Source organism: Oculina patagonica, unplaced genomic scaffold (genome assembly GCF_052425735.1).
Source record: "Oculina patagonica isolate OP01 unplaced genomic scaffold, crgOcupat unplaced220, whole genome shotgun sequence".
NCBI classification, from domain to species: Eukaryota; Metazoa; Cnidaria; class Anthozoa; order Scleractinia; family Oculinidae; genus Oculina; species Oculina patagonica.
Window position 1 is genome coordinate 1,235 of NW_027558060.1, and position 12,539 is coordinate 13,773.

The following is a 12,539-nucleotide window of genomic DNA, read 5'->3' on the forward strand; positions in this document are numbered from 1 at the left end:
CTATACAATAAAATGATGTAAAAGCTGCTGCTCCGAAAACACCCGATCTCTGAGAGATTCTTTAAAGGGCTTCGGCTGTTCGATTCGCCTTTTTGAGATAGGGAGAGCATTCCAAAGGCGGGTGGCAGAAACAGAAAAAGTGCGCCCGCCTTCTGTCTCCCTTCTGAATTTCGGGCAGCGCAAGTTAAAATAAGCGTAGCGAGTGCTTCTTTTGTTTGCTTGGCTATTTAACACAAGTTGGTCGCTTAAAAAGGTAGGGACGTTTCCATAGATCCGTTTGTGGACTAGCGCGCATTTGTTTATATTACATTGTTCGTGTACTGGGATCCATCCCGGTCTATTAAAAAGTTCCACAGATGATGCACGCGGTTCTGCAAAGAGAATGACTCTGGCTGCGCGCTTCTGTAGTTTAAGAATTCTGTTTAGACATTCTTTGTTGCACACCGACCATACTATGCTACCATAATTTATAATAGGTTGTATTAAGGCGTTATAGTATTGTTTGCGTTGTGCTAACGGCAAAAACGATCTTATTTTTCTAAGAATTGCAATACGGGAGGCCACTTTTTTACATGTCTTTTCTACATGTTCGTTAAACGAAAGTTTGCTATCTATGTCAAGTCCAAGTAATGTTGCACTTGATACATTATCTAATGCTGTGGCGCCGTTTCCCGCCTTAACGCACAGTTCAACACCTGTCTTAGGAGCAAGGCGATTGCCAGTGATCATCAAGACCTTCGTCTTCTTCTCGTTTAACAAAAGCTTGTTCGCGTTCGCCCAGGACTCAATCTCCCCTACCGACGTATTGAGAGAGTCATTGAGAAGATGCAGATTGGCGACGTCAGCTGCGGCACGGACAGTGGTGTCACCAGCATATAGGTCTACTTGAGTTGAAACGTGTAGTGGCAAATCGTTTATGAACAATAGGAAGAATAGCGGTCCTAGTATAGATCCTTGTGGAACCCCGTAAGCCATATGCATTTCCGAAGAAACTTCACCGCCCACTTGTACCACCTGTTGCCTATTTGAGAGATATGAATGGCACCACACTAGCTCTTTGTTAATAACCCCATACACCTCTAACTTCCGTAGTAGCAGTTCATGGTCCACCATGTCAAATGCCTTGGTATAGTCCACAAGTACCATACCCGACACCTTATCATTGTCGAGATTGAATAGTAGTTCATCCACTATCTTGATCAGAGCTATTTCATGCAGATGGCTACTTGCATAGATCCTTTAGAGCTGAGTGCCATCTGCAAGAACTACGTGACTTTTTTTGTTTCCATTCGGAGACACTAGCATGTATTTGCTACTCTATTAATCCGAATGTTTAAATAAAGTTTGATTGATGACCAGAGAGAAGAAATTATTTTATATCTTTTTATGCCGTGCACCACCCTTCAATGTAAAAAGTGTATGCTGATGAGGAAATGTGGCTGACATAATAAATATATGTCTGGATTTATGAAAACCGAGTCAAAGAAAGTAAGCTCTTTTTTTACCATGTACGTTAGAGTGCGAAAAGATTTAAAATAGGGTCAAGAGTAAAAAAAAAAAAGAAAAAGCAGTGCTGAAGGGAAGATAAGAGAGCCGAGGAGAAAAAAAAAGCTAAAAGAGACTGTTTGTTTTTTATAGTTTTTATATCGTCGACTTTAGAGTGAAAAAAGCGTAGAGATCAAGGTTCACTCAAACAGTGAAAATGAGGTTAAAGTAGCCTGTGTACAGCCGTCCCGCTCCGCTCAAAAAAATTACAATTTTGAGCGGAGCGGGACGGCTGTACACAGGCTAGGTTAAAGGTGCAATTATACTTTTAAATAGAAGGAAACTTCAAAATAATAATTTTCTAACATAGAAAAACAACAAAGGCGTAATAAAAACGCAAAAATAACCAAGGATGGTTTTGACTGACGAAGACTACGACGGATTACGAACAACAAACTTGAAAACACTTGCCAGTTTTTTCAAGATGCGTTGTCCTTCAAGGTGATAGGAAAGTTTATTGTCTCCAAGTTAGGCTGAAAACATCAACTTCAGGTTTTTTTAAGAGATGGATAACGCTATCCAACGGATAAATCACTGTATCCAGTCGATAGCGTAGTTGGATTTGTCAACACTTATCCACTAGATAGCGATTTATCCGGTGGATAGCGTTCACACCTTTCGAAAAACAGGAGTAAGATTAGTCCAGTCCCTGAACTCTTTCTTCCGCGCGCCCTTTATAGTTGCCATAGGGGTTGAGCCCAAGCGCAATAAGAGAGAGTCCAGGATAATGCGCTGATGTGTTTGCCTAGTTCATAATTTAACAGTTTACATTTATTTTGCGTTATTTTCCTTAGTATTATGTCTTGTCTGTAACTGTGCTCACTTCGTGGGTGTTTTCTCCAAAAATGTTCTGCAATTGGTCTACTGGGATTTAATGGAGCCGAAACGAATTGTGGAATTGAACGCATTTTAGGCATCCTACAAATGAACGGTTACGACAATTAAATATTTACAGGAGCGCCATTACGTTCATGGTCTGTCCCCTTAAAATTGCATACGCATGCAATGCAAGTTATCCTGGACTCTCTTCTCGCGCCAGGGTCTAACCACTATAAAGGGCGCGCGGGGTTCAGGGACTGGACTAGGGTAAGATGTTTAAACGAACAAAAGTCTCCATTCAATTGTGGTGTACAAGTAGCCCCTCATATTTTCCTATTGGGGTTTGCAACTACACCTAACCGTAGCGGGACCGTGTGTCGGGTTTTCGTGTATTTGGTCAGTTCATTAGCATTTTTAATAGAGCAAAACATAAATCGACTTCGAAATAGAGATGTTTTCGGATTCATTAACTTATAGGAAAGTGGAATCTTAAGAAAACCTCTCGATCAATGTCAACTGAAGTGAAATTACTACGCCTTTGTATAACATCACTGCTTAATTGGATTGGGCCATCTATCAGCCCCAATTGATTTGCGCGCACCGGGAAAACGCGTACTACTTTAGCACCATTCAAGGCTTTGATGTGTTTTTAGTATCAAAAACATCAGCCAATTATTCTCGAACTCTGATAGTAAACAACATAACAGTGTCTTCGTTGTTTTCTCGTTAATTTACATGCAAGCTTTTTAAAACATTTGCATTATATAATGGACACCTTTTCTGAAGCTTTCTCAAGGGATCTAATTAAGGGCAGTTTAGATTTCAAAAGAAGCTGTTTATGAAACTCAGCTTAAAGAATAAATCAAACAAATTAGGAGTAATATTCAAACATCAAAGTTTGCCAGAAACACACAATGGTTTTGATTCCTCCGACCGGAGTTGTTTTGTAATGGAACCCACAAGAAGGAGCTCACTGCAATCGAAAAGTCCCCAAAAGAAAACAACTTTCTTTTTAACCTCGCAAGAAAAAGGAGAGAAAGCACCTAGCAACGAATTAAAGCAAGCGGGCGAACAGGACAAAGTTAAAACGAAATTTGCTTCAGTTGCTAAAACAGTTTTGCTTGCAAACCGTGCTTTTTCGCCAGCTACACGTAAAGCAAGCCGTGGAAATTCATTGATCCCAAACCAATCAGAAGTTTTATCTGGAAAGTTTGCAAGTTCTACCACAACAGCGTCATCCGTCGACGACAACTCATCCCTGTACGCCATGGAAAGACTAACGATCGAGAACACATACAAATTGCAACCAGACGAATTCTTCTTGACTGGAAAAGCACGTGCGATCATACGCGACGTGTTAGAGGCGCACTTAAAAGCCAAGTCGTACATTGCTGAAGAAAGCAAGAGATTGTCAGTTGAAATAAGCGATGAGATTAAAAGAAAAGTGAAAGCAGAAGCGCCCGTGGAGAGGTATAAGTTAGTTTGTGTGGTGTGGATTGGTCAGCAGCTCGGTCAAGGTGTTCATATCTCGAGTAGATGTTTATGGAATGCTAACTTCGATAACTTCGCTCAAGACACTTACAGAAATGATCACCTGTTTGCACAAGCCTCTGTATACGCTGTTTTTGTGGAATAAAATTAACATTTTTATATGTTCAGCTTCTAAGTCGCTAAAACTGCCAGATATGACAAAAGTAAAACTGTGTAGATATATATGCTTACAATGCGATTGCGAGTGACAGGCTCTCGGCTTTTTTGCGCGGAGGCGGCAGAAATGAAAGCCCCCCCTCCTGCTACTTTCAAAAAGGTATTTATGTAATTTACACTATGGTAGTAAATGTATCGTGTTTCATATGTAAAGCTTGCATTGGCTTTCTATTTTAAAAGGGGTCTTTAAAGGGGTCTGCGGCCTGTCAATTATGACGTCACATCAGAACTAATGAACGTTATGAATTTTACAATGTACCATGTTGGAATCGCTTTCTCGAAAACTTGTTTGTAGAGTCGAAAATAATAAAAGAAGTTGTCAAGAGAATAGAAGATCTCCAAAGTTGGGTGGAGCAGATTGTTTATGTATGGCTACCATGGAAACGATAATTTAAGTAAGCAAACAATAGACACATGGAAATAATCCGCTATACATATTAGATGATGTCCAGGATTGAACGCAAATGAGACGCACGTCCTTCATGACAGGCATCACAAAGTGTCCTCATTAATAAAAGTTCACTAAAACACACCAAAATCTATCAAATATAAAGTAATATGGAAATGTCAAATAACACAGTCAAACATGAAGTACTCAATAAACAATACTTGCGTTCAATCCTGGACATAAGTGATACATTTTAGGAAAAGCATGACAAAGTTTGGTTATTATTGCTTGAACTGCCTTTTTAGCCCCCCCCCCCCCTCCTTCTTCTCCTCCCCTAGAAGAATAGGATAAAAAGTGGACTACAAACAAGACAGTTTGTTGCACCACTTAGCGCTAACTAGTTAGAGCCAGAATGGGAACTAAAAATAGCTAGATCTTCCAAAAAGTGCTTAAATAGTGACACTGAAACGATATTTGTATTAGTGGTATTTTGGGCAAACATTTGCAATGCGTCTGTTTAAATATATTTGTGTCTCCAAGACGCTAAATCGCCAAAAAGTTTTCACTAGCGACGCAAGCACAAGCGCAAGGATAACAGCTCTTTTTTCTCTGTGAAAACGGCTTCGACTCAAGCAAAAGCACAAGCAAAAGGATCAAAATTTGTCCTTTCAGGCTTAAGGTTTATAACCGGAATTTTACGGTAATTTAAAATATTATGAGTTAATTTGGGAATAAGATGTTTGTGATAGCCTATCCTTTTTTGACAGTTATTGTTTCCACAGCCCTGTAAAACAAATACATCATTTTCACTACACCTTTATTAATATTTAAATTTTTGACCTGTTTAAGTTACTCAGCTTTGCCAGTGTTTATAGTGAGCTCTAGTGCCGTGACGACAACCTACACAGGTGTTCAATAAATGTCATTTTGCGCTTTCATAATTGGAAAGCGGCGTCTAACACACAGCAATTTCAATTATCGTTCTAATTGCCTTTCTCTGTGGGAACATTTAAGTTCTGTAAGCTGTTGTTATTAAAATTCGTAACAATGTTTCTAGTTATTCAGTTTCGACTCCGGCCTTGATTTTGCATACACTCTAGACTTGATAATTTCCGTATCTAACCTATCGTCGTGCTATACACAATCGATCATATTTCCCCCCGCTTAATACACTTTCGTTTCCAGAAGTTTATTTCCGTCAGAAACTAACGAGATAACAATTAACCTTCGCAATAAATCGTAGAACCCGCTTTAGAGCTTGTCTCGATTATTATTGTCTACTCGCAATACAAACCGAACACAGTTGCAACCGCAAACAAGTCTCCGTTCCTAAAATATCCTTCAGCAACATTGTCAAACTTCTGATCCCAGAGGCAACGACTACCTATTCGCATTCCTTGGTTATTAACTTGTCCCATGTGTACAATACAGATAAACTTGTACCTTGAAAATCCCAAAAACTTGACACGTTGTTTGATAATATCAGAGAGTTTTTTACTCATTTCCTTGCAGAACACCGCTTCGTATGTGTGCCCATGAAGATTCTCATCCAAAACATCTTCAATAACTTCTTTGACTTTTGGCTCGGAGAAGCGGCTTACGGGTTCCATACGGTATGTGTTTCGCGGCGTTTGGCTTACATGTGAGTAGGCATAACGCGACGCAACGCTAGTAGATCGTGAGGTCGGTGGGGATTTTCCGCCAGGGACGAGCAATCTTGTCGGTGGTTCATCACGACGAAAATTTCTCGGGAAATCCCAATGAATCACTGCTGTCTTGCCTGCATTTTCTCTCCGCGTTCTGTCCGCAACTAAAAACTGTGCCCGTTTTTTAATTTTAACGGCGAGTTTTCTTGCCCTAATCATACCAATCATTGAAGGCCCTCCACCGAGCGAAGAGTTTCTAGAGTGAGCCGAAACTGAAGTACTCATTTTCACAACTGAAAACAACAGTCGAATGTACAGTTAATACACAACTTCTCAGCGAAAATCCAACAGTGTCTTCCACGTAAACTAAACATGAATGTTTTTAAAAACGAAACGTTGTTATAGCGATACGCTGGTGACATTAAATTTACATGGGGTTTGATAATGAGATGTCGTTGTGAAACGTGCGTCGTATTGCATGTAAATACATGCTAATAAGTCAACAGGTGAAAGACCTTCAACCAACCAATCACAAGCGCGGAATTTTTTCTGATGTTAATTTTAGAGTCTAAACATTCTGAAAACCTCAAGCTGTTAACATTGTTATACCTTTCGTAAAGTCTAGTTTAATGTAAATTCTTTTCCTGTGTTTTGAAGAACGGGACACGACAAGTTATAATTAAAAGGAAACGGCTTAGAATAATTTATTTGCAGACGCAATCTAAGAGGAATTTTTTGGTTTTAACACGTACAATTCCGTTATGCACACGCGCCAATGAAAAACGGGGAATCAGTTATAATCTCACCAAGCTTTGTTTCTCATAAAAAGCTTTATCGTCGAATTGGTTTCACTTAAAAATATAATCACTTCTAGCCTCTAAGGCTTAAGGTTTTGTGCCGACCCTGCGGGTATATGGTATAATTATAAAACATTGGTATCATATCCCGAAAACTCGAATGTTTTGTAAGTTAAAGAAACCGAAATGCAGTTATACAGGAACATGACTGAAATATGAAATTATACTCAGTTAAGAGTAAAACGATTCTTATTAGTTCGGGTTACGAATATCAATAAACCAGGGCCTTTGGCATAAACGAGGCAAAATCTTGCTAGGAGGTTCTGGGAGCATGCCCACTAGAAAATGTGGCTCTGAAACTCTTTCTTAAACATTTCACATGAAAGGTATTTCTCGAAAAAAAATCAATATTTTTCAACTGGGAATTATTTTCCCCACTAAACATATTTTGTTTTAAATTCTGGATTAAAATCTAGACTAGGCAAGTGCCTCGACTTGCCTCTTGCTAGTTATGGCCCTGTAAACTTTGTAAACTTTATCCGCCATCGAGTAGGAGTGGGGCTGGAATCTAGCAAACCGGAGGGGAAAATTGACGTTTCAAACAAACCCAATAGAACCATACGGCACGAGACCATAAAGTTTATCTGGGGGGGGGGGGGGGCAGGGGGAATAAACAACCGATCTATGTTCATTTCACTCGATCACTTTTACTTTCTGTACACAATGGAAATGTACACTTCAGACAAAGAGAAAAGATCGAACAGTGTCTCCGTAAGAAACATTTATTCAGACTTGAATTCAATTTATTTTCACATTTATTGTCAAAATTCTTAACGAAGCATAGCTGGCTATGTCTTCTTATTAAATAAGCGGCTACATTATTAATAAGTGGTAAATTCAATTTCAACCCTTTACCAACGTCAAATTCCTTTTTCTGTCCCTCAATTCTTACGTTATGTGTAAACATAAAATACGAGATAAATAAAGAACTAGCATGTAGCAAAAACACACCCGTTACAAAAAATATCGGTACCATTAGCCTTGTAATATAAAATTCAAAGCAGTATTAGCGGATAGCAACGCAAAGTGTGGCAGCCCTTATAAAACGCAGTTGGAAGAAATAGAATATAAATTTTCTCCAAACAACCGTAAAAAATAACAAGCGTCCTGAAATTTTACCAAAATGAAAAAAAACCTTTAAACGATATGTAAAAGTACAATGATAGCATTCCAAGACAAAAACACAGACGAATTGATACATCGGTTTTCACTTAAGTATCTAAATTAATTCGCGTTTGCTTTGGTTTTGCATTGCTTCGCTTAGTGATTGGTTTAAAAAATTCGCACCACTTTCTCATTCAATCAGAAGTAAAACCAAAACCAATCGTGACTCGCTTGCACACGTTTTCCCGCGCTTCGCGCCGGCTACGTGTATTTTCTTCGAGTTTTGATTGGTTCAGTGGATCGTCTGTGTCCTTTGTGATTGGCCAGAGTGATTAAAAACCACTCTTATACACTGAAAGCATTCCATTCTTGAACCAATCAGAGTAAAACCTTAAAAATCCCCCAACCAATCAAATTTCAAGTACTGAATTGCCTGGATCGCATTTCCAGCCTTTTTCCTGCTCCATGATTGGTTCACTTGAAAACGTTGTATGAATGAACTATTAAACACAAACTAACATTTAATTATGTATGTGTTAAAACGAGGAATTCCCTGTTCAATTGGCTGCATGAGAGCCTTCATGATGGCTTTCATATTATAATGCTAACTCACGCAATGTTACACTTTTCTAATAAGAGGTAACTGAAGACTGTAATGTTATTAAAATATTAAAATTATTTGTTTAACGTATTCAGTGTCTGTGCCGAAATAACATTTGACAATTTGGAATGTTTCCGTGATGCTATGCAAGTCCCTTTACTTTTTTTACAAAAGCATAAAAAACTCGTATTATAGTATACTATTTGCCATAACACAATAAGAATAAAACATGAGTAGATGGAAAATTAATCAGTGTATTCAGAAACTGTTTTGAGCCCCTAAGAATTTACGGTTTATTAAGCATTATAATAAGAAAACCATCACGTCAATTAGGCTATACATAAATTACAATAACTTAAATACAAACATTAGGCATAGAACCTATCCTGTGAACTCTATGATACAAAATAAATAGTCATTTTTCTTATTCCATTCCATTGCAAATTGATACAAAGTCGAATATTGTTTTTCACGTTTTACAAAATATGATTTAACCCTTAATGTGCATTGAATTCATAACATTTAATTAATATTTTCCCTTGATACTAGAGGTATTGATTGTAAGTTGGGGTGGGGGGGAGGGAAGGGGGCTGTATCAAGACCATGTTCTATACAGAAAATGTTGAGAACTACTTTTAATTGAAATTGTTAAAACAAGGTCTTAATCAAAGGCTCTTCGAGCAACCTCATGGTAATTCGATGAATGAAGTGCCGACCTCCGCATTTTTTCTAAATAAGTGTCCAATAAAGTAAAGCAATTTCACTTTGCTTTATTTTTCCACGTGAGTTGCGTCATTGATGGCTCGTGCTCGCACGGGTCGTAGCGCTATTCAGTTTTCACAACCAAAATATTTACCGGTTAGTGTATTACCTTTGATCCTTTTAAGCATTAAGTAAATTTGTTTTGTGAATATGTTTACTTTTCTGTCAGCACGTAGAGCGTTATTTTTGAGCAGCGGAAAAAAATTGAGAGAAAAGATACGCCCGAGCACTTTGTGTATCTGCTCGACTCAAAGGATGAATGAAAGTCTCTTCGAGAAGTCTCTTCGACTTTTTTGCATGAAGTATGAGTCGAAGGTTTATCCTGTGCATTGTTTTTCGAACTTATCATTACAGTTGCTTTGTAGTTTACTTTAACAATTTCCTATCTTCGCGGAGGAAATGCAGCCATATAATTTTGTCAAAAATGGCTCTTCCGCGCCGGGTATTTATACACATATTCCTCAACATTACACAAATAAACAGTGCAAATTTCACCGAGATCTGACAATTCTATACTTTTAAATTGCAAGGACCTTTCGAGGCAGTCGATTACGGCAGGGAAATTAGCAAATGAAACAACAAAATATGCGTTCTACGCTTTGTTTTTGCGACGAAAAAGCACGAAAAAAATACGGATATTTCCGACTATTGTCGGAGAAAACATTGTGCATATAATTGCGGCGTGAACAAATCGATACACTCAAGCTGCGTTTTGTCTAGGCTCTGCGAGGGTCGGATATCAAGACAGCTTCTTCGTGGATTAAGGATTAAACAAAAGCCATTTACAGTGAATGCTTCCGAATTATATTTGAAGATGAAATACTAAAGAATTTGGCTGTCTTTGACTGAAATTCCACTCGAACTGCGTCGATACGATCGCATGTTGTAAAGCCGATTCATGCAACGTTGCTGTCAACGAGAGGTCACGCCCCTAACGACCTAGGCTGATGACGAAATAGAATGGCGCTTTTAGCGACCAAATTTGGCCTAATTTTTAACCGCTCCTAAGCTAAAAGAAGCCCCCATCTCTTGCATTTGTTTTAACTTCAATATCTTTGAAAAGAGCGAGTTTTTTTGGTATGGTTTATTTTTGACGTTTGTAATTTTTTAAACGATGTAAGTGCTAGTGATTATTTATTCGTGTTTTAGCGTTAGTTACGCAATCCATTGTTTGTGCGACGCTTTTTATAGATCGCCTTTCAGACACACGTGCGTTGAGATAAGAAAGCTGACAAGAAAGCTCACTTTTAAAATTGTTATATAACGTTTGTAAATGTGACAAGTCACGTTTTTTCCACGAGATCGCAAGTGATCACCCACAGCTGAAAGTAATCCCTTGAGAAATTAAAACAGTCCCTCGAGAAATTAAAAAGGTCCCTTGAGAGTTTACAAGAATGTGAAATTTTCCCTAACATAACTGTTATTCTCCTACTTTCGCTTGTAAACAAGAAAAAAAGTCGAAAAAACGGATGACGTGACACGAGGTGACGTGACGCGAAACAAAAACGTGCCGTGGATGTTGTGTTGACTAAAACACGTCACAAGGCGAGCGTAATAATTTTTTATAACAGTTTAAGCGTAACTATATGTAGTTCATAGCGCGAACTCCGTATTTTATCACAAAATTATTTAAGTGTAACCTTTGATCCTTTTTAGCATTAAGTAAATTTGTTTTGTGAATATGTTTACTTTTCTGCCAGCACGTATAGCGTTATTTTTAGCAGCGAATAAAATTTGAGAGAAAGATGCGCGTTTCTGCACGACTCAAAAAGATCAAGAACGGATGACGTGACACGAAGATGATGTGACGCGAAACAAAAACGTGCATGAATGTTGTGTTCACTAAAACGCGTATTTGAATGTTTTCTTACGTGAATGGATCATTGATAGCCTATGCTCTGAGGCTTCGTTGAGCGAATTCTATTCTCTTTTATCACCAGAGGATAAGTGTAAGTGATCCTCGTTCGATTAGTTTTGTGAAATTCAATTTAGTTCCCTGAAAGAGAGAGACCCTGGAACGAGGTTGAAGAATAATTTGCTTCTGATTGACATGTGCTGAATGCGTTTAAAGGACCTTTCTGTCAGCACGTTTCTCGTTTAATGATGAATTAATTGCGGTTTGATATCAGAATCCAGTGAGTGAGTGAGTGTTCGAGTGAGAAAATGAGGCCAATAACATAACCTCATTACCATTCGGTAAAAAGATGAAAAACGGATGACGTGACACGAGGTGACGTGACGCGAAACAAAAACGTGCCGTGGATGTTGTGTTGACTAAAACACGTCACAAGGCGAGCGTAATAATTTTAACAGTTTTTAAGCGTAACTATATGTAGTTCATTGGTGCTATCAGTAATGTCACAATCTCACTTAATTTGCCTTCGAATGTTTTCTTGCGTGAATGGGTCATTGATAGTTTTTTTCTTCAAATAAGCGTTCAATAATGTAACACAATCTCACTTTATTTCCCTGTGAATTTCCATGGGAATTGCGTCATTGATGGTTCGTGCTCTCAGGCTTCGTAGCGCGAATTCTATTTTATCACAAAAAATATTTAAGTGTAACCTTTGATCCTTTTTAGCATTAAGTAAATTTGTTTTGTGAATATGTTTACTTTTCTGCCAGCACGTATAGCGTTATTTTAAGCAGCCATTAAAATTTGAGAGAAAGATGCGCGTTTCTGCACGACTCAAAAAGATGAAGAACGGATGACGTGACACGAAGATGATGTGACGCGAAAAAAAAAAACGTGCATGAATGTTGTGTTTACTAAAACGCGTCTTTGAATGTTTTCTTACGTGAATGGGTAATTGATAGCCTATGCTCTGAGGCTTCGTTGAGCGAATTCTTTTCTCTTTTATCACCAGAGGATAAGTGGAAGTGATCCTCTTTCGATTTGTTTTGTGAAATTCAATTTAGTTCCCTGAAAGAGAGAGACCCTGGAACGAGGTTGAGATTTGATTGACATGTGCTGAATGCGTTTAAAGGACCTTTCTGTCAGCACGTTTCTCGTTTTAATGCTAAATTAATTGCGGTTTGATATCAGAATCGAGTGAGTGAGTGTTCGAGTGAGAAAATGCGGCCCATAACATAACCTCATTACCATTCGG

General features: G+C 38.3%; 1 protein-coding gene and 1 pseudogene across 1 annotated transcript; one reads left to right on the plus strand and one right to left on the minus strand.

Annotated features, from left to right (window-relative positions):
* Positions 1-3,313: 3,313 nt before the first annotated feature.
* Positions 3,314-4,000, plus strand: LOC144640255 (dynein light chain Tctex-type 5-like). The gene has a single exon (XM_078499449.1). It carries the CDS (start codon positions 3,314-3,316, stop codon positions 3,998-4,000), a length of 687 nt encoding a protein of 228 aa, XP_078355575.1.
* A 1,270-nt stretch (positions 4,001-5,270) lies between these two features.
* On the minus strand, positions 5,271-6,540 carry LOC144640256 (dynein light chain Tctex-type 5-B pseudogene; annotated as a pseudogene).
* Positions 6,541-12,539: the final 5,999 nt, after the last annotated feature.